The sequence below is a fragment of the Solea solea genome, chromosome 1, assembly GCF_958295425.1.
Source record: "Solea solea chromosome 1, fSolSol10.1, whole genome shotgun sequence".
Lineage (NCBI taxonomy): Eukaryota > Metazoa > Chordata > Actinopteri > Pleuronectiformes > Soleidae > Solea > Solea solea.
In genome coordinates this window covers 14,727,289-14,749,582 of record NC_081134.1, presented here as the reverse complement: position 1 = coordinate 14,749,582, position 22,294 = coordinate 14,727,289, and the positions used below count along the sequence as shown (strand labels likewise).

At 39.2% G+C, this 22,294-nt stretch overlaps 1 protein-coding gene across 1 annotated transcript; it reads right to left on the bottom strand.

Annotated features, from left to right (window-relative positions):
• Window positions 1-13,520: 13,520 nt before the first annotated feature.
• Window positions 13,521-21,584, bottom strand: ube2v2 (ubiquitin-conjugating enzyme E2 variant 2). The gene is made up of 4 exons (XM_058645114.1): window positions 21,428-21,584; window positions 14,748-14,896; window positions 14,511-14,636; window positions 13,521-14,356 (listed from the first exon to the last, which is right to left on the bottom strand). The coding sequence occupies exons 1-4, from the start codon at window positions 21,441-21,443 to the stop codon at window positions 14,210-14,212; spliced, it is 438 nt and encodes a 145-aa protein (XP_058501097.1). The 5' UTR covers window positions 21,444-21,584; the 3' UTR covers window positions 13,521-14,209.
• Window positions 21,585-22,294: the final 710 nt, after the last annotated feature.

Here is a 22,294-nt window from a genome sequence, read left to right as displayed (position 1 = left end):
AAGTCATAGTAGAGTATGTCGTCCACAATGTGACAAAAATGTCATAGTTTAGTGTGTCGTCCAAAATGTGACAAAAAAGTCATAGTTCAGTATGTCGTCCAAAATCACCCAAAAAAGTCATAGTATAGTATGTCGTCCACAATGTGACAAAAATGTCATAGTTTAGTGTGTCGTCCAAAATGTGACAAAAAAGTCATAGTATAGTATGTTGTCCAAAATGTGACAAAAAAGTCATAGTATAGTATGTCGTCCAAAATCACCCAAAAAAGTCATAGTATAGTATGTCGTCCAAAATTACTCAAAAAAGTCATAGTATAGAATGTTGTCCAAAATGTGACAAAAAAGTCATAGTTTAGTGTGTCGTCCAAAATGTGACAAAAAAGTCATAGTTTAGTATGTCGTCCAAAATGTGACAAAAAAAGTCATAGTATAGTATGTGGTCTAACATCACTCAAAATAGTCATAGTATAGTATGTGGTCTAACATCACTCAAAATAGTCATAGTATAGTATGTTGTCAAAAATCACTCAAAAAAGTAATAATTCACTACGTCCTCTGAGAGGCCAGGACGAAAAGCCTCTGTGTCCTAATGGATAAGGCACTGGCCTCCCAAACCAGGGATTGTGGGTTCGAGTCCCATCTGGAATTAACTGAATTGAAGCACCCCAGTCATAGTATACTAACATGTGACAAAGAAGTCGCACTCCAGTATGTTGTCCAGAAGTTGTCATACTACTTTGGATGTTGTCCAAAAAAGTCATAGTAGAGTATGTCGTCCACAATGTGACAAAAATGTCATAGTTTAGTGTGTCGTCCAAAATGTGACAAAAAAGTCACAGTTCAGTATGTCGTCCAAAATCACCCAAAAAAGTCATAGTATAGTATGTTGTCACAAAAAAGTCATAGTATGTCGTCCAAAATCACCCAAAAAAGTCATAGTATAGTATGTCGTCCAAAATTACTCAAAAAACTCATAGTATAGTATGTCGTCCAAAATGTGACAAAAAAGTCATAGTATAGTATGTCGTCCAAAATGTCCCAAAAAAGTCATAGTATAGTATGTCGTCCAAAATCACTCAAAAAAGTCAAAGTATAGTATGTGGTCTAACATCACTCAAAATAGTCATAGTATAGTATGTGGTCTAACATCACTCAAAATAGTCATAGTATAGTATGTTGTCAAAAATAACTCAAAAAAGTAATAATTCACTATGTCCTCTGAGAGGCCAGGACGAAAAGCCTCTGTGTCCTAATGGATAAGGCACTGGCCTCCCAAACCAGGGATTGTGGGTTCGAGTCCCATCTGGAATTAACTGAATTGAAGCACCCCAGTCATAGTATACTAACATGTGACAAAGAAGTTGCACTCCAGTATGTCGTCCAAAAGTTGTCATACTACTTTGGATGTTGTCCTAAAAAGTCATAGTAGAGTATGTCGTCCAAAATGTGACAAAAAAGTCATAGTTCAGTATGTCGTCCAAAATCACCTAAAAAAGTCATAGTAGAGTATGTCGTCCAAATTGTGACAAAAAAGTCATAGTTCAGTAAGTCGTCCAAAATCACCTAAAAAAGTCATAGTATAGTATGTCGTCCAAAATGTGACAAAAAAGTCATAGTTTAGTGTGTCGTCCAAAATGTGACAAAAAAGTCATAGTATAGTATGTCGTCCAAAATGTGACAAAAAAGTCATAGTTCAGTAAGTCGTCCAAAATCACCTAAAAAAGTCATAGTATGTCGTCCAAAATGTGACAAAAAAGTCATAGTTTAGTGTGTCGTCCAAAATGTGACAAAAAAGTCATAGTATAGTATGTCGTCCAAAATGTGACAAAAAAGTCATAGCATAGTATGTTGTCACAAAAAAGTCATAGTATGTCGTCCAAAATCACCCAAAAAAGTCATAGTATAGTATGTCGTCCAAAATTACTCAAAAAACTCATAGTATAGTATGTCGTCCAAAATGTGACAAAAAAGTCATAGTATAGTATGTCGTCTAAAATGTCCCAAAAAAGTCATAGTATAGTATGTTGTCCAAAATCACTCAAAAAAGTCAAAGTATAGTATGTGGTCTAACATCACTCAAAATAGTCATAGTATAGTATGTGGTCTAACATCACTCAAAAAAGTCATAGTATAGTATGTTGTCAAAAATCACTCAAAAAAGTAATAATTCACTACGTCCTCTGAGAGGCCAGGACGAAAAGCCTCTGTGTCCTAATGGATAAGGCACTGGCCTCCCAAACCAGGGATTGTGGGTTCGAGTCCCATCTGGAATTAACTGAATTGAAGCACCCCAGTCATAGTATACTAACATGTGACAAAGAAGTCGCACTCCAGTATGTCGTCCAGAAGTTGTCATACTACTTTGGATGTTGTCCAAAAAAGTCATAGTAGAGTATGTCGTCCACAATGTGACAAAAATGTCATAGTTTAGTGTGTCGTCCAAAATGTGACAAAAAAGTCATAGTTCAGTATGTCGTCCAAAATCACCCAAAAAAGTCATAGTATAGTATGTCGTCCACAATGTGACAAAAATGTCATAGTTTAGTGTGTCGTCCAAAATGTGACAAAAAAGTCATAGTATAGTATGTCGTCCAAAATGTGACAAAAAAGTCATAGTATAGTATGTCGTCCAAAATCACCCAAAAAAGTCATAGTATAGAATGTTGTCCAAAATGTGACAAAAAAGTCATAGTTTAGTGTGTCGTCCAAAATGTGACAAAAAAGTCATAGTTTAGTATGTCGTCCAAAATGTGACAAAAAAAGTCATAGTATAGTATGTGGTCTAACATCACTCAAAATAGTCATAGTATAGTATGTGGTCTAACATCACTCAAAATAGTCATAGTATAGTATGTTGTCAAAAATCACTCAAAAAAGTAATAATTCACTACGTCCTCTGAGAGGCCAGGAAGAAAAGCCTCTGTGTCCTAATGGATAAGGCACTGGCCTCCCAAACCAGGGATTATGGGTTCGAGTCCCATCTGGAATTAACTGAATTGAAGCACCCCAGTCATAGTATACTAACATGTGACAAAGAAGTCGCACTCCAGTATGTCGTCCAGAAGTTGTCATACTACTTTGGATGTTGTCCAGAAAAGTCATAGTAGAGTATGTCGTCCACAATGTGACAAAAAAGTCATAGTATAGTATGTCGTCCACAATGTGACAAAAATGTCATAGTTTAGTGTGTCGTCCAAAATGTGACAAAAAAGTCATAGTATAGTGTGTCATCCAAAAAGTGTCCAAAATGTCATAGTTTAGTATGTGGTCCAAAAAGGCACCAAAATGTCATACTTTGTCCAAAATTTGACAAAAATGTCATGGTTAAGTATATCGTCCAAAAAGTCACTAAAAAGTCTAGTTTAGTACGTCGTCAAAAATGTGACAAAAATGTCACAGTTTAGTATGTCGTCCAAAATTTGACAAAAATGTCATAGTTTAGTATGTCGTCCAAAAAGTCACCAAAATGTCATAGTTTAGTGTGTCGTCCAAAAAGTGTCCAAAATGTCATAGTATATAGTATGTTGTCTAAAAAGGGAGCAAAATGTCAGTGTTTAGTGTGTCAACTAAAACTCACCAAAATGTCATATTTTAATATGTCGTCCAAAATTTGACAAAAATGTCAGTTTAGTATGTCGTCCAAAATTTGACAAAAAAGTCATAGTATAGTATGTCGTCCAAAATGTGACAAAAAAGTCATGGTGTAGTATGTCGTCCAAAATGTGACTTAAAAGTCGTAGTTTAGTGTGTCGTCCAAAATGTGACAAAAAAGTCATAGTTTAGTATGTCGTCCAAAATTTGACAGAAATGTCAGTTTAGTATGTCGTCCAAAATTTGACAACAATGTCATAGTTTAGTATGTCGTCCAAAATTTGACAAAAAAAGGCATAGTTTAGTATGTTGTCCAAAAAGTCACCAAAATGTCATTGTTTAGTGTGTCGACCAAAAGTCTCTAAAATGTCATAGTATAGTATGTAGTCCAGAATTTGACAAAAATGTAATAGTTTAGTATGTTGCCAAAAAGTCACCAAAATGTCATAGTTAATATATCGTCCAAGATTTGACAAAAACGGTGTCACTTATTCGGCTCATATATACTTCACAGCAAGGCTAATGTTTGTGATGTGGATGTACAATTATTTGGAAATCCTGTAAGCAACCCAGAAAGCTCTCAAGGTCACAGTTGTGGCATTTTAACCGCCATCAGCCAGTCGTGGAGGTAATTGCTGGTGCCACGTCCTTCGCTGCTCTGAGATGTCGAGCTTTACAAAGAAAGATCTAAAAAGAGAAGCACGCTTCCACACAATAGCTGGAAAGCAGGAGTGCGGCGGTGCTTTCCTCTGTCAGTGGGCTGGTCAGCCTGTTTTGTAAGCACTTCCATCCTGTGAAAGCCCCTGGTAGACCTCCACCTGCTCGCTCACTGTGAGCCTGCTGTAACTTCTCAGAGAGAGGCTTGGGCCAGCCTCTCCCCCTCATTTCACTGGCGCCAGTGCTCAATGGGCCCTGCACTTTGATTATTTGTGTTAACAGTTAATTTAGCACCACAGACACATGTGCCAAAGCTGGCTTCACTTCCTCATGCATCACCAACAAATGTGACTTTTATGAGTTCCTTTTCACAGGGCCACCCCTCCTCTCAGCGAAGTTCTCGCCTTGCAACTCACTCTGCGAAACCTCTGTGGACTAAGTCCCCCACTAGCACACACACACATACATACACTCACCCTTACAGACACCATCTCCTCACCTCCTCTTACCTCTACTCCCCCCCCCCCACCCCCCCATCTCATTTTCCAACCTCCCGCCTCCACTCACTTATTCGTTGCTTCAGCCTTAATCTCTTCCACATCTTGCCTGGGAGAGTTATTTCTGGCTCCTCTGTTCCTGATGTTTGCATTATCAGGAATACATTTCATGTCAATTTATTCATTGGTTAAATACCACAAGAGAATCACTCTTTTGCAGCTGAAAAGAATGCCTATCCCTCAAAAGAAGGTCCTCTCAACATTTTGTGTGGCAGCTTTTTCCATTTGGACGTGAGCTTACAAAAACAACAACTGGGGGTGGGGGGGTGGGATTAAAGAAATGATTGTTTTGTGCGGTAAGCTCACCTAAAAAGACATTACACACCACAGAGAACACATATAACTGGTGATAAATTGTGCTATTATCCATACAAATATTAGGTGGCACACACATGTAATGTGCCTTTATGAAAAACCCTCAATTCCAAGTGGAGCCACAGTCGGAGGGGTAGTGGGAAAGCGAGCTCGGAGGACTTTGTCAATGCCTAGTTAGCATTGACATTGATACTTACAGACTGGGAAAGAACAGTGCTGAGGGAGCACAAACTAGCCACACAACGATGAGCTCATGCCAGGACTATGCAAGCAGAAGGCCACAGGAGCCATGGAAATATTTGGACATCTTTTTTGCTCTCCCACTTGTCTATAGTACAACCCAGTGCATCATCTTCTGTGGTTGAGAGACATGTTTTCAAGTGGCCAGAGGCAGAACCTTAAAAGGTTGGTCTTGCAATTTTTTATTGTGTGACTGCATTTCAGCCACTCAGCAGGAGCAAATTGCAACCACATCCCCGACACCGCAGATTCTTCTTCATTAATTCTCCATCCGTGCCATGTAGTCTATCACTGCTGGAGCATTGATTCATGCGCAGTGGTCCATAATGACACGGCCCCTGTAATGGCCTGTTTTCAGGCAGACAGAAATGGTCACTGCGAGTATCCTGCAGCAGTGTTATGTGTGGTGAAACTGCTTGTGGAAACATGAGGAAAAATCTCATGTAATTGCTTTTTTCTTTAACATGAGCACATGAGGTCTGGGTCTCTCTTTTTTTTTTTGACAGTCAAGCAGCTTGCAGAGTTCACAGAGGTGTCATAAAATCGTTCATTTGGATTATGTGTGATCCCTGAAGGGGTAAACTTGTGTCTTTTAACGAACAAGTGAATTCTCTTTTTGTTTCACTCTCCATACGCAGGAAGCAAAAACACAAAGGAAACTATTTTGCCAGATTAAAGATTAAAATCAGTAGATTGATGACCAAACAATGGTTGTGTCATGTACTGTATATGTAGCTAATGTTTGCTTTCTAACATTAGAAAACTATTGAGAACAACAACATTATTGGACGAGACACATGTGAGGATAGGATGTGGGGCAGAGGCAGCCGGAGACATGGGAGATGAAAATAGTTGTGTTTTTGTGTCTTTCCCCTGTTGAATGTGACTGAAAGTCGCAATATTCACAACAATAATTAATCCCCCTACTACATTTAATATACACATAATATTACATAGCCTTTGTGGGCTTATTTCTGTGTGGATAAATCTATTTATTCTGCATCAGGGGGCAGGTTCTGCTTTCTAGCCACAACAGATTCTTGTGGTCACGGATAATCTGTTTTCATTATTCAGTAGCTTCATAGCAAATAAGCATTATTCAGACTAATATTTATAATTAAGATTATTTCACTAAAGGCACTGATGCAATTATGGGTCCTCGCTGACCCAGTTATGAAAAGAAATATTTTGTTGAAATAATGTAATCCATCCAGCTATTATCTATACCATGTTATGTAGGTGTGTTATGAACTATTTACACTCCCTGGCCACTTGATTACTCAGGACGCCAACAGTGTCCACATCTGCTTCAAGGTTCAATGTCTTTGGTGTTCAGAAGATGGTCTTCTGCATACCTTGGTTGTAATGAGTTTTTGTTGTTTTTGTTGTTCTGTTGTGTTTTATCATTCTGAACCATCTCTGACCTCATCATCCGACGTCATCGTGGCACTCACTGGAGATCTTCTTTCTTCTTTGTAAATTCTAGAGACGGTCGTGTGTAAAAACCGTAGTAGATCATCAATTTCTGAAATACTCAGACCAGCCAGCCCGTCTGGCACCAACAACCAACTGCTTAACAGAAAACCCCCTTTTTCCCAATTCTGATGAACAGTGTGAACTCCACCATGTAAACCTTGTTTACATGCAGTTAAACAGGTGTACCTTAAGTGGCCTGTGAGTGTATGTTTCTATACAGATTAAACAGCACATTCTGCTTCTGCAAAACAAATAACAAATAACACAGCCTCTGAAGAAGAAGCAAGACAAAAAAGTTATTGTCATTCCTGTCACATAGGCGACACACTGGAGGTGAGAAGGATGATAAAGTCTATCCTCAGGGGGAAAATGGGGGAGGAGGAGGAAGAGGGTCACAGGGGAACGCTCTCAGAGACACTCGGTCGACCCAGCTTCTGCACACAGCTCCGGGATTCCCTCCTCTTCCTTCCCAGTATTGTCTCACATCCTGCAGGGCCCGGCTCTTCTCTCCTCTGCAGCCACCGCTGCCACAATAGCATCGGCGGGCACTGGGCACTGAGGGGTGACTGGAGGGACAGCAGCAGTCAGCCTGACAGGATGTGACACACTTCTCTCGACAATTAATGAGTACAAAAGGAACGGCTGACACGACATGGCACTTCAGGCCTTAATGGCTCGCTGAGTGGCATCTTCTCACCAGGCCTTCACACCCTGGAAAAAAATAAAATGGCCGATGATGGCAACATAAAATTGCTCGCTCTATCGAGAGACACGTTCAACAATCGAATGAAGGAATGATGAGACGCACCAGCTTCGTACTTCAGAGCACACGGTCGGTGTGTGTGTTGAGGGCATTTATTGACATTTCATTTGTGCAACTCTCCACACGTCAAGGGCAAATAATGTATTTGTTTGACTCCACTACATTAAGCCCGTACGACTGCTACGGCTCGCGGTTACTTTGCCGATTAGCAAAATATACGAGGCGTTAATAAAATATGAAGCAGTTCTCTTAAACTGTGCGGCAGTATATACTCACTATTTAATTAAAGTCTCACCTCAACCGGCTGAACAATACTGCAGTAATACATCAGTAATAATGATCCAATACTATGGCACTTGCAGAGGCCACTCTCCTGCCTAATGAGCGCGTGCGGTGCTGATGACACGTCCACCACAGATCATGGCTATATGGAGCTATAAGGAGAATTACATTTCTTTGATATAAGAGCACGTGAGAGTACGTGTCAAAGACAAGAATTAACATTTGCCTCTTCTTATTTCAAAGCAAAGCATTATCAGAGCGATAAAAACATTCAGCCCACTAGTATTGATATCTTCTTTCCCCAGTGACTTCTCTGGCCTTCGTAAATGAGCAGAAGAGCTGAACGTCCACCTCCTCTGGCATTTACTGCTTGTGAACAGCAGCTTCCCCGATATTAATAATAATATCGCCAATGGCACCAGTGAAAGAGAGGGATTAGTGCTTATAGTGCTGGATGAGAAGTCACTGCTTGGCTGGTATACATGTGGGATTTGACTTGACTTTTCTTTAAACACAGCAACTGGGAAGCCAAAAATCTTTTTCATTTAAGAGCAATTAAGTGGATCCCAGAATCAGTGGCTCCAGCACGCCGCCGAGGTTTTTTTTTTCTCCTGGTTTTATTACCCATTTCCTCTCCCTTGCGCCAGCAGAAGGAATGCTCACTTTTCTCTCACAAAGCCACATTTCCAACGCCAGAATTACACAGGGACCACCATGATTAAGTGCAAGCCAGTGCTTCCCTTAACATGTGAGACATTATAGACCCCCCCTCCTCCTCCAAACACTGGAGAAGTGTTGTGCTCAAACATTTATGTGAAGTAATTAAAAACATCCAGCAGTAATTTAATAGTTCTCACCAAGCAGAGACATGAAGTCTATACAGTTTTTTTCTCTTCACTCTATATAAATAACCTGGAATGTAGTGAGTACACACACAGGCGATTTTGACTTTTTTCTTCTTCCTTCTTCTTCCTTTTTTTGCAGCAGCATTTAGTAAGAAGAACCGCTCTGTGTCACTTAAACCCAGGACGAGGCTGTGCTGTTACAAGCGCCATGCTGACTTTTAAATTCATGTCCCAGATAAAAGGATCCATACATCATATGCCGTCCAGCAGCAGATTCAAGTCAAAGGCATTCCTATAACTCCAGTCTGTCGCTTTGCGAATCTTATAGTCTGTCAACATCAGTGAGCATAAAAATGAAGTCAAGCACTTGCTGCAGCAGCAGCAGCAGCAGCAGCAGCCACACATCCTAATGTGGATGGCTCTGTGAAGAGCATGTCAATAGCCCAGGGAGCCAGCGGTGCAACAGACATGTGTTTCCAATCTGTGTCCTTTCTCACACAGAGAGAGAGAGGGAGAGAGGAGCCCATTCATTTATCTCACTGTAAATACAGGAACACGGCTGTATTTATCTCAAAACTGTCTGTGTGGCTAATTGAGGATATTTCAAACATTTTCTTTCTCAATGACATATGAAAAAAAAATCTTGTTGACATAATCTGGGACATGATTTAGTCTTAATGCTAGACACAAATTTAATTTAGGTTAATTGATTAAATTGATTCTTCATCCTTTTTTTTTTACAATGTACTTGTGGTTTGTGTGACTATTAAGCAAAAACGTACACTATCAATGACAGATCAAGTTCTTGCCCTGTATATAATTATACATGTGTATACAATTCATAAGGATAAAAGGCCATGAGGATCTCAAAGACCTTCACAGAATCAGAAAATGTCATGTCTGCCAGACTGGAGCTATAACGAATACCAACATGGGAACATGTTTATTTACGTTCAGTTACTGCAAGTAGTTCATGAAACCCACGGCCCACGGGCCACATGTGGGCCCCCAGTCGATGTCCTGTGGCCCTTAATTTACTATAAAGTCAGAATGAAAACTTTACCAAACAGCATTTTTATAATTACAATAAGACATTTATCACATTATTAAATCCATTATTTCTTTGATTCTATTTTATATTCCGGTCTGTTTTTTTGTTACAAATGTATTTTTGCATCGCCGCCATTTTTGTGAACTACATATCAAAACAAACACTTTTACTTTGGCATAGTGTGCAAAATCATCCTTTAAGCATGTAACATCATGATGGGTTATCAAAATATCATTTTAATTTCAAATCACTAAACAGTTCATTGACTATTTCCACTTTGGCCGGCCCCCTCCTGGCAGACTAGAAGTTCACTGTTGAGTTTGAGGTCCCTGGTTTACAGGCTGTCAAAATGACATCGGACTGATTTATATTTTGGATTAGATAAAGGAATGTTTAATTTTGAAAAGTGGATAAAAGCACGAAGAACTCGTGCTTTTTTTGAAAAATAAAAATACATATATTTTTATTACTGGCATCATACTACACTGATGGAGTTCATATGAAATAAGCCAAAATCTGCACAGTCTAGTTGTACTTGTTGTCCTAGTTCTAGTTTATAATAGGGGATGATTTGGTTGTTTGACTTCTAAAGGTTTTTATGGGAGATGATGTTGGGTTGACATTAGTTTGAGGTCATCCTGTCCCCTGGACCATCATCACATAATTTTTGGTATAAAAAGTATCAAAAAGATTCAGAAAATGAAACCATAGTTGCATCCTCTTCTCATAATGGAAGTTACGCTATAGGGTTAAAGAATGGGAACAAATGGAGTTTCTCAGGAAGACACACGAGTTCTCCCCTCGGGGACCATAAAGGAAGACAAAGCCTTTTACAGTATCAACAGACGCGTGGCATGGCCTTTTGGCCTCTCGGGGCAAAAGGTGAGCGTCTGGGAGCAGAAGCCTGGTTCCAGCAGTCTGCCGGCAGTCCAGACGTATGTCCCCCTCACCACATTCCTTCCCTTCTTAGATTCCTCTCTCTGGCTTTCTGTCCACATTTGTCTCCAACGTAAAGCAATGTTACTCGTATACAAAAAGACACATACAAATAGACTGGCTAGTATGTTATAGTGCTTTCAGCGTGGCTTCAGCTGGTGCTTTTTGTTTCTTTTTTTGATGCAGGTACCTGAGTTTGAAACTCATATTAGCCAAATGGAGCTGCATGTTAAAGGTACAGTGTGTACAGTTTAGCAGCATTCACCTTGCACTTCCATTCCAAGTGTGTTGGAGAATCTATGTAGCCTTCAGTTAGCATCAAAATCCCAACGGATGTCCAGTTTGTCCACAAGAAGGGTGGTCAAAGCCTCCATGAAGTGGACCCAACTCTTGATATAAACGTAAAAGGTTGACTCTATGGTAATGGTAAAACAACAATTCATACAATCAGGTGATTTTACCCTCAATTTCTCCTCAATGTTATGCACTGGGCCTTTAAATAGACAAGTGACCTTTCCTACGTCAATTCAAATGAGATTTTAAAAGTGTAGTCATCATGAGCAGAGGTTCAGAGCAGACAACTCAGCAGGTACATGTGCTAAATAACAGAATATGCCTGCATAACCTGGAGCTGTGTCTTTCATACTTGGGGATGACTTTGCTGTGTGTCGAGTGAACTGGATGCAACACACGGCAAATCTGATTTCATATTCATGACATCCCAATAGAGTTGGGGAGTAAAGAAAACGAGCAGAATAAGCAAGAAGAGTGTGGCAGATAGGAGATTGGACCATTCACTAACTGTCACATGAGCAAAGTGGAACCATGTCATGCACAAAGTGAAGAAGATCGAGGTCATCGCCAAGGCAGCGCCACACTGACTCATCTCACACCCACACGCTGAAATTCTTATAGGAAATCTACCACAGATCCAACAACTCTGTAGTGCTCACTTGACATCTACAAATGTGCACACAACCTCTGTGTCTTGTTTAAGGACACACGGGGACACCAGCTGAACAGTGGCCTACTAAACAGACAGGCTGTAGTTCCCTGCAGCTGACTGCCAAGCACGTCACTTTCATGAAGCAATAGTGACAGCAAGCACGAACACAAGAGCACCGGAAGCGACACAGTGGCACTGCCTTTTCAGACAAGTCATGTCCTCTAAACAGCAGCCCCTGCACACATTAGTGACGAGGGCATACGTGAGCGTGGAGCGCCCTCTAGGGGATGCAGAGATGAGTTGATTGTCCATGAGGAGCAGTAAAGCAAGTGTCAGGGAACACACATACATAAAAGACCATGTTTAGCAAATGCAGCTTGAAAATAGTAAGCAAAAAAAATGTGGCATATTTGTTTAATGTAGATTTTTAAATCAACAGAACATTTTTAAATATTTTATTCAAATTTACTTATTTTGTATATATTATCCTTTTAAAATATCCAATTTTATTACATCACCTTTTACTAATAATTTTTCCAAATTGTTTCATTTACTATTTATGATTTTGTTTTCAACCATTTTTACTTTTAGCTATACGTTATTGATTGTATTTCTTACCCCCGATAACTTTGTTTTGAAATATTTGTGTACAGCACTTTTATAAATTAAACTATGTTGCCTTAATACGTCAAAAATAATGTGACAATAGGCCTTTGTGGTTATTTCTATGTTTATCAGTTGTCTCAGCTGAGACTGTTGTACATTACGTGACCCCAGTCAAAAAAGGGGGGCGGGGATCATGTTTGAACGATCACCACACACTGAACTGTTGCCATGTCACTGTGACGGTGTCACAGTTCAGGTTACAGATTGGCCGGCAGTCATATGCATATCCCAGACCCCCAGACGTCGTGGTTGCTAGGACACGGGCTCTGCTGCAGTGAGGCAGATATACTGCCCAAAAGGTTACATGGGTCAAATGCAGATGCCAGTACCGTTCATCATTTTTTACACATCACACACTGACTCACTGTATAGTGAGCAATGGAGGCTTGACTGTTTTTTAGGACTGAGGTTTGTAAAGAGAGAGACCTCCTTATTAAGAGCCAGTGGCTTTCAAACCAAAAACATCCATCGTAAAGTTATTCACATTATCAGATCAATGTCACAAGCTTCTGTCTAGGCGGAAAATTGATGATTAACTGAAATGTTGACTCAAAGATCTGCCTGATGTTGCAGTATTAATGAACAACCATGTAAACTTAACATGTCTTGTACAGTTGGGTTTGCTCTTCAAATGTATGGAATAGTATTGATTAAAAACAATGATGCTTAATTATTGTACCAAATGGGAATAAAAAGAACCTTTAATTTAAAGGTGCTTCTGTGACATCACTTTAAAACTGATGAGGTAACACTGCCGTCTTCAATGGAGTCAAGTTAAAAACAATTTGGTTACTTAAACTTTCCATTAATTTTAATCTGCTTGTATTAAATTGAATCCATTCTTCCCTCCAATAAACTAATGACATGTCAAAGAGCTGAACATTTATCACAACTAAATCAAGAATCAGTGCTTATGGTCGGAGTTAACCATCAATCAGACTGAAATGGGCTTGTTCGTCTACTATAAAATATAACTCTGAATAATATATAATAACAGAAGTGTTCAATATGTTGCATCAAATACCTGCACTGTGGTTTCAGCCAGAATTCTCATTAAGCTGGTTTATGTGACAGACAGCTTTCCCCTACGACATGATGCATGAGTTGTGCGTTCAGTTGTCAGCTAAAGCCGTGCTGTGGGGAAAGCAGGAAACTGAAGGTGCAGCTAGAGTCAAAGAAACTTCCAACGGCTGGGTTACTTTTGTCGCAGACAGTGATTTTAATTTCAGAAAATCACAAGTTCATACACCTGCCATTTTCACTAGAAGTTAAATGCAAGGGTTTCAGAACAGAACAGGCTTCAACGTCTGTTACATGTCAAAGAGCTGCAGAACAGAAACATATTGGTATTGTGTCAAATACAGATATATATATTTTTATATTTATAAAAAAAAAATCTTTCTCGCCCCGTGACACTACTTTTAGACTACAGCCACAGTTTAATAATCAGCAATCTGCGTGGTATTTCGATGAACCTGCTAACGAACAACTCAAAAAAGTGGCTTCTCTTTGACTAGGTATTAGTTACAGAACATGCCTCCGTATGCACATCTTGCCATTTACTTCAGTGATCAGTTGTTTGGACAAAAAACTATTGGGACAACCTCAGTGTGGTGTCATGCTTCCTTCTTCAAGCCCACTCAAAGCTGAAACAGGTCAAACATAAAAGTCATTGTCAAAGTAACTTTATTAAAGGCAGATAACTGTGGACCCTACAGTGCTTAACTGCAGGGGCATAATTTTGAATGAGCTATGCAATACGAAAGTCCAATCTTGCTCTTGCAGATGATATTGTTGATGTGCGAAGTGAGCCTCTTGATGATTTTACACAATATTTCTAAGAGAGTAAGGTTTAAGACAGAGGGTCGACACAATCCATTATGATTAAGTGCTGTAGTTTAGTCCTTCTGGTGGTTGCGGAAGCTTGAAATTGTCTTTGGACATCATAAGACGCCTTAACTCTTGAAGAACAATTTTAATGCTATAAGAATTCTGCCATTTTGCTAATACTGGTATGCTACGTGAATCCACCTGTGAGACAAAACGAGAAGAAAACAGAGTCACCATATCAGTCATTGTGACAGGACCACTGACAGTGACATATTGCACATGTCAGGGAACTGCGGTGCAAATCTATTTTTGAACTCGACATTCAACCTTGTCAGTTTGTGCGGTTGACACTCACCATCCCGTTGGAATTATTTATCCCATTCATGCTAATCTTTGTAACAAATTTAACAGTCGGGGCTGTCTCTGGGTATTTAGGTCCACATTCCATTTTCAGACTGTATATCCTGTTCTCGTAATTGGACTGAAAACACAGAAGAACACATTTAAATTAGTTTTAGTATCTGTTCATCTACATTGGTGTGACAGTATTCTATGCATGTACTGGAAGGCGAAACCAGTTAATTCTGCTTACTCTTGCTGGTCCAATGATCATGCCTGTCCACCGTGTGAGAGTCATGTCATCGTCATCCTCCAGGCCCCAGCTGACTGTGCCATCACCATCGCCCTTTTGCCCTTCCTCAAGCTCTTCCAACAAGCGAAAATTGCGTGGAACTTTAACTCCTAAAATGGGAAAAAACAAACGAAAAAACAAACCAGAAACATTGATCACTATGTAACTATGATTACCTAAAAAAAAAGAAGAAAGAAAACAAAATAGGTCGTGGCACTTCAGTTTGGGAACACTTGTAAAGTCTTTGTGTCGTACTCAATTCAGTGTTTTGTCCTTTCTATAAATCTAGTTCTCAGAGATATTTTGGCTGTCTGGGGTGCACTGCTCTTTTCAGGTTAGTGATTATGTTATGGCGCATTTTCCACCTCTACTTGCCTCGCCTCGCCTCGCCACGCCACGGGACGGTTTAAGTAGCGTTTCCACTAGAGTAGTACCTGGTACCAGGTTCTATTTTTAGTATCTGCCCTGGTGAGGTTCCAAGCGTGCTAAGTAGGTACCATGCGATGATTGGTCAGACTGCCGGCCGCTGACTGGCCAGAGTCCCGTCACGGGAAGAGACGTCCCACACACAAATCAAGCCGAACAGCGCCTAACTGTAGATCACCTAAAACTTCTTAACAATCCTAAAAACGTGGGTTAATCTCCAACAACTACCAGGGAAACCTCTATATTTAACAGGAGTCTTTTAAGGTGTAGGTGTATTTAGGGACAGTGCTGGCGCTCGTGAGTGGCATCACAGACCGCTGCCGCTGTAGTCTATAGGAGGCTGTACTCGGGAGACGTGTGGACAGAAATCAAGCCGAACTGTAGATAAGTTAAAACTGCTTAACAATCCTAAAAACGTGGGTTAATCTCCAACAACTACAGAAGTCTAGTCACTTGTTTGTTTGTGTGTGTGACGTATAAAACAAAGTCACCGCAGTTTCACTTAGCCGTGCAGTGATGACTCCGGCCACGTTAAGTAGGTACTTTTTTGTAGTGGAGACGCAACCTAATCATGCCGTGGCGAGTAGAGCCGGTGGAAATACGCCATTACAGGCTCTGGTGGCACTTTTACACTAGCATGGCTCCTTCACAGTTTTGATTCTTGAACCAACCAAGATTGCAACAGGCCAGTATACACGGAAAATAACCGTTAAATCAATGAAGAAGGGAAGGAGGAGGAAATGGAACACATGCAGTGGTCTCAAGACAATTCTACAAGTTCATTGAGTAATGCCCACTGTTGATGAACAGATTTCGGTACAGTCATGAATTATCTTAAGCTGTGTTCAGGATCGTTAAGCCTAACATGGATGATTCATACTTTGTGTGCTTCTTCAGTTTGTATTTAACTGAATTCATTATCTTCTCTGCCAGTGAAATGTTCCAACTCCTGGCACCTCCACAAACACATTGGTTCACCCCCAAAGCTTATGTTCTAAATTTTTTGAAGCATGAAACATTATCACGGTCGATTTTGCTCACTCTCCTGCACCAAACTCCACAGAGAAAATCACTGGAAACACTGGAACTGTTGGTCTACTGTTGCCTTGTTTGGTCAGTTTGTGTCTTTTAGGTTCATCTATAGCAGTACATCTTTAACACCCAAGTCCAAACATAACACATTTGAACTTACTAATGGAGGTAGCAGTGGAGTAACAACTGCTGCGTACTGTGATGTAAAATGATAGATTTTCTCTATGGACTTTGTTGCAGGGAAAGTGCGGTTTAGAATATTTTGTTTCCAATTGGAGGCTGTCTATCTGTGAGAAAGAGCAGCATATTCTTAATGTATCATAAACATTGATGGGCAGCCTGTGGACAAGAGGAAAATAATCGGGCTTGTAACCGTGGGGTTGTCGGTACAAGCCCAGGAGTGAGTCAAGCCAAGGACAGGGGTGGCCCTGAGCAAAGTATCAAATCCCCATTGCTCCCTGGGTATATAAGGATGGGTTATACTAATTCACTATCACTAATGTGTGTGTGTGTGTGTGCAAAAATAACTCCAATTGTGTGCAGATTTTCTCCAGTGAACACTTTGCAAAGCAGCTAAAATCTGTTTTTCCAACCTTTCTGCTCACGGCCATGTTATTCGTGGCAAGCTCAGCGGAGTCAAGAGTCCATGATGGGCTAATACTTCATACAACTACAATAAAGAACAAGTGTTCTTTACATATCTTCACCAGTCCACAGGACTTGTTTCTCTAACACGTCAGGCTTATATAAAGGTTCCCCAGTAAATATCTTACAGTGAATATATGTAGCAAAAACAGAGGATTCTTTTAAAGACTCTTCCATGAGGGTCATGTCCATACAGGTGAGCTGACAACACTGCAGTCTGCTAATCTTTCTGAAGGTTTCTGTAATCAAATGCAGTTTATGGTTTTCTTTCAAATTGAGCAGTTTCCTAAGAAGTCTTCTAGGGTTTTTAGGGCTTTAACGTGTCCACCACCATTTCTGTTAACTGCCATTTTAATTACATTATAAACTGGAACCTGCTATCTGGGCATCAGTCATTTTAATTTTAAGAGAGGCTGATTAATGACACACTATTGGCAGAGTGAGGTATTTATAAAGCTGCAGACTATTGAAAACAGTTTCAACTTGTATGCTTTCAAGAGATCAGATCATGTTCTTCTCTCTTAAATGATTATAGTGTTTTGATGAGGTGCACCCAAACTTATCTGTCAGCAAATTTAAAATTCCTCAAGTGTAAAACCAACAATTTTCTGGTTAGACTGCTGACCAGAAGCCTAAAGGCCTGATACTGTGCATCTTATTCATCTGCCTCTTCCATAAACATCCACAGTTGTCCAAAAACAAGTAGGTATGTGCCTTAGTCATTTAAAATTGGTTATATAGCTTGTTTTGCTACTGTAAAAATTCATGATTTAGGGATTCTGGAACAAAGAATCCATCCTTGTTTAGTGAAAGAGTCATTACAGGTGGGGTAAATGACTGTGATGTAATAAATTGACAAGGACAGTAAACAGGAGCAACAATTGTTTTCATAATTAATTACTCGAGTAATTGTTGGTTCCACAAAATGTCACAACATTTTGGAAAATGTTGATCAGTGTTTTCCAAACCACAAATTATGTTCCCAAATGTCTTGTTTTGTCTACAAACCAAAAATTACCAGTTCTAATGAGTTATTTGTAGTATGGAACTACTATAAACTAGAAAACCAGAAAACTAGAATGCCGAATAAAAATTATCAAATTGATTATCAAAATGGTAGACAATTAATTTAATAGTTGATTAATAATCAATAGCCTTAGACATCATCTTTGTACACGCATCAACTGTGCATGAAATTACCTTTTTTTTTTTTACATGAAAGAGGACTGCAGCATAATTATCCAGGCCTTCAGGCATTGTTGGTGCTCCAACTGTGCACCCTTTCATGAAAACTGATGCAGACACACATTCATCTTTCTATTCATAGAAAACCAATGCATCCCAACAACCAACATCATGATCTATGCAACAAAAAAAAACAGGACAGGAACAATGAACTGGATTAATGCATTATATACTAGTGGCAACTGCATATATCAGCTTCTCACCTACCTGCTGTAAGACTAATTTGATATATTGCTCACAGGACATTTTTTCTTTCCTTAAGACATCTGATGCTGCTGAATGTCGCAGCTTAATGAAATTCTGCAGTATTGACAGCAGGTTGAAAACAGTCATGAGATTTGAAGCACATGGGCCCGTACTGCTGATTTTTAACAAATGATCCAGTTGTCTTATGACCAATGTCGTAACATCTGAGTTGATAATGACATAATTCTTAACTAGTCAAAATGTTCAGCTAATGGAAAAATGTTCCTGGAAGATGATTCAAATGTTGCATAAAGACACAGCTTGACAGGCACTCATGGTGGTGTAAGTGATGAACCACTTATAGCTCATCTCTGAAGGAGTGGTGGTGGCTGAGGGGACAGCACTTAAGTTAAGGCTACTGCTATTCGTAATAATGATCATGCCGTCAAATTCACAGGGAGGGAAGTGATGGGAGCAATTTAAGAAGGCCACAAGCCTGAAGCTGCCTGAAGCCATATGTCCTTGCCAGTGGGGCATTAATTTAACATTTTCCAGTTTCACATAACATTAAATCAAACTCTACAACCAGAAACCCTCAAAAATCATTTCAGATGATCTGGTGTGCGTGCTAAAGTTTCAGTTTGACCTCTCATGCAAACGCTACAGAAAGACAGTGATTATCAATTTAGTTTAGCTCAGCACATTGTAGCATATGCATGATCTGTGAAATTTTTTTTAAAAAAAAATCAGCAAAACTGTAGTAAAGAAAGCTAGTAATGTTGGCGCTCAAATAATTCTTAAGAGGCTGAATGTTTTGAGGAAATTGTGTCATTGAGTTTTTTTTAACAGATCTCGCAATTGCAAAATGTGTTTTTATTTCTATATTTTGCTGTCTCTTTGTTTCTGTTGCAATTGCTATTTTTATTTATTTATTATTGCTTTTCTGCAGCTACCTTTTGTACTGTCAATTTAAATTCCACCTATTTCAGATCAATAAAAGTAAATCTCATCTTATTTAATATATTTAAGTAGTTCATTTATTTGCAATATTTTTTTAACATGAGTCACCACCAAAAAATTAAATACTCTAAATTGTATTGCAAGGATGATAAAGACATGAAGTGTTTCCTGCATGAATGAGTTAGATTTTAAATTTGCATAGAAGATAGAACTGTCAAAAATAGAATTAAATTGCAGCCTTTGTAATTAGCTAATTGCATGCTTTAGCTAAGTAAGAGTTTGTTTTGAAAATAATCAATTGTTTAGCCCTAATTGTTAACATTATCAAATACACAGCTTAGAGTTTTCTCGTTTGATCATTCAGTTTCCTAAAAGATAAGGAAATAATGAACATTTCCTGGACTTCCTTTTAACTGTTGTTGCTTTGATAACCAAAATATTGCATTTAATAATCTAATTACAGTGCACAACATATTTTATGACTGAGTGTTATGAGTACCATTTTTCATTGTTAAAACTGAGCTACATTACAAATAAAAACTATAACAAAAGCTTTACAATATGAATTTTACATGAACCAAAGCATGTTGGATTCACTGCCTAACACAGCCTATGTAATTACTGTCTACTATTCATAGGAACCAGCTGTGTACTATTGTCTGTCTGTGATCAAGAGTCCTCATTTCCTGTGGGGTTTCAATGGTTTCCCTTTGGGCCAAATCATTGCTGACTCCTGCTTTTTAATATATTCATCAACTATTATGGGTCCCCCAAGAAAACTAAATCTGGCTAACTTATTGAATGAACATATGAACAAGTTAAAATTTTAGTTTGACATTTTTTTAAATCACCATTTTTTGATCAATTTAAGGTGCGTTTTATCTGGCAATCTGAGATTTGGCAAACACCAATCAAGTTTCCTTCCTTCTTTATTTATTTATTTTTTTTTTTTACATTTCCTGGACCAAACAATTACTTGATTGAGAAAATAGACGTTAGTTACCTTTGTTAAAAATCCTTGTTTATATTCATTTAAGTTAAACATGTTTTACAGGGCCATTACTGTTTTTAGTTCCTGGTCCTACTTTCACTTCATGTTATCTGTGGTACTAGTAACTTAAACCATGCTAGGTTAAAAATGAATCAGCAGCAGGTCGTACCAACTCGTCCTGAGATTCGATTGTGATTTAAAAAAACACTTCCTGTTTTTGCTCGTGCAGCTCATACGGACGGAAATATATATTTACATGTTTATTTTGAGATAACAACGCTTTCTGAAGAGCAGTTAGACTGACACGAGCTCCGACTTTATGCTGAGCAAAGCATGGCAACTACATTACTCTGTCTGTAACATTATAGCAGTCGAGTGCGTTCCTCCGTTCCCTGCCCAACAATGTCAAACACCTGCCTCGGACAAAGACGACGAGTTCGCACACGTACAACTCTACAATTACAAGAGACAAAAACTCAGCTGCGTTTAGGACATAGCCGTAGCAAGTTGGTTGCTAATGAGAGCAGCGGGCTCTAGTGCCATTGAGACCATTTCAACACGATCGTGCAGAGAAGCCATTTTTCTATTAGTTTTTATTTTTATTATCATGTGAGCTTGAGAGTAAGCACAAAAAACAATTTATGCCGATTCAAATATTATTTAGACATGAGTAACTACACGGGGCTTCAGCGGGATGGACAGTGGCTGCCGCGCCGCACTGGAATATTCCAGCAACTAGCCTACTTGCTTTGGTAGCAAAGAAAGCTAGTACCGCATTCAGTAGTATACAAATAACATTATTAAACGGCTAATTACACGTTCGTGTGTCTTTGAGAGGATCACACGATGAGCTATAAAACACAAAGCCGAATGTGACGCTAACAGCGCAGATGTTATTGTGCACACACACTGAGGTATTTCAGCTAGCTCACAAAGACAAGCTAGCAGTCACAACGCCTTAGCCAACAACACGTTCCCTGTGATCATCGCCACTGCGGCGAAAGCACGTATTTGCGACAAATTAAACAACTCCGAGCAATTGTGTGAACGCATTGACTTGGGTTAACGGGTACCCTCGTCGGTGCGGATGCAAACGAGGCCTCGACTTGGCTCGCGCTTCGTGTTTCGGTACATGTTAGTTTGGAGGCACACAAACCTGAGGAGGCCGCCATCTTCTTCTTCAGTCAAGTCCAGAAGAAGCACACACGGGTGTGACGTCACAGACGTGGATACCAAAGCTGCGGATCACTGCACTGCGAGCTGCCTGGTGCTGCACTCGACACCCTTAATTAATGATTGCAAAAAGATATTTTTTTGTGAATTTGAGAAATTGAGTTGCCTCCCCAGAAAGTGCCAACCTTCTGACTTTAATCTCAGAATTCTAACTTCAATCTAAGAACCCTGACTTTTGTTTCCCTCAGAATTCTGACTTTAATCTCAGAATTGAAGCATTTTTATTGTTTCCAAAAACGGTTAATGGGGCTCTAATCCTCTTCGGTACTAGTTTCTTCATTCGCAATTTGCTTATTTAATTTTTATCAAAAGACAAATTATACATTTCCAAATAGCAACGTTTCTCAGGGAATGTTTTTTTTTTTTGCTTGTTTTGTTTCCTCTGCCTATGAGAAGCATAACTTAAAGTAAAGGACAGACTTTCAGTAAATCTTCTTGAGATGTGATAATGCCCCAATTAAGAAATTATTAGATTTAGGTGGTTATAGATTTATTTTGTTTTTTGACATTAACAACTCTGTTAAAAACTGAATAGTAATCTACGTTACTGTTGATAAAATGTAGTTAAATTCTGGAATTATGAGCACTCTTGCCTTAATTTACATTAAAATGACCTTTGTGAAAACACAAAACTTGCAGAATAGGCCATGGAAGATTTGGTAACATCCAAAGGCACTACAAATGTATTAATCTGAATGAAAGACTGAGAATAGTCATGTGAAAGCACCACATTGCTCCAACCAGAGAAACATGGTGAGCATAAATTTCCACCAAGGCTGCAGTTTCCCGA

Excerpts from the sequence above, each read along its gene's own strand:
- ube2v2 (XM_058645114.1), bottom strand. Across the intron at positions 14,637-14,747 it reads TGATCATTGGACCAGCAAGA|TCCAATTACGAGAACAGGAT; the intron begins GTAAGCAGAATT and ends CTGTGTTTTCAG. Across the intron at positions 14,357-14,510 it reads TAAATAATTCCAACGGGATG|GTGGATTCACGTAGCATACC; the intron begins GTGAGTGTCAAC and ends TTTGTCTCACAG.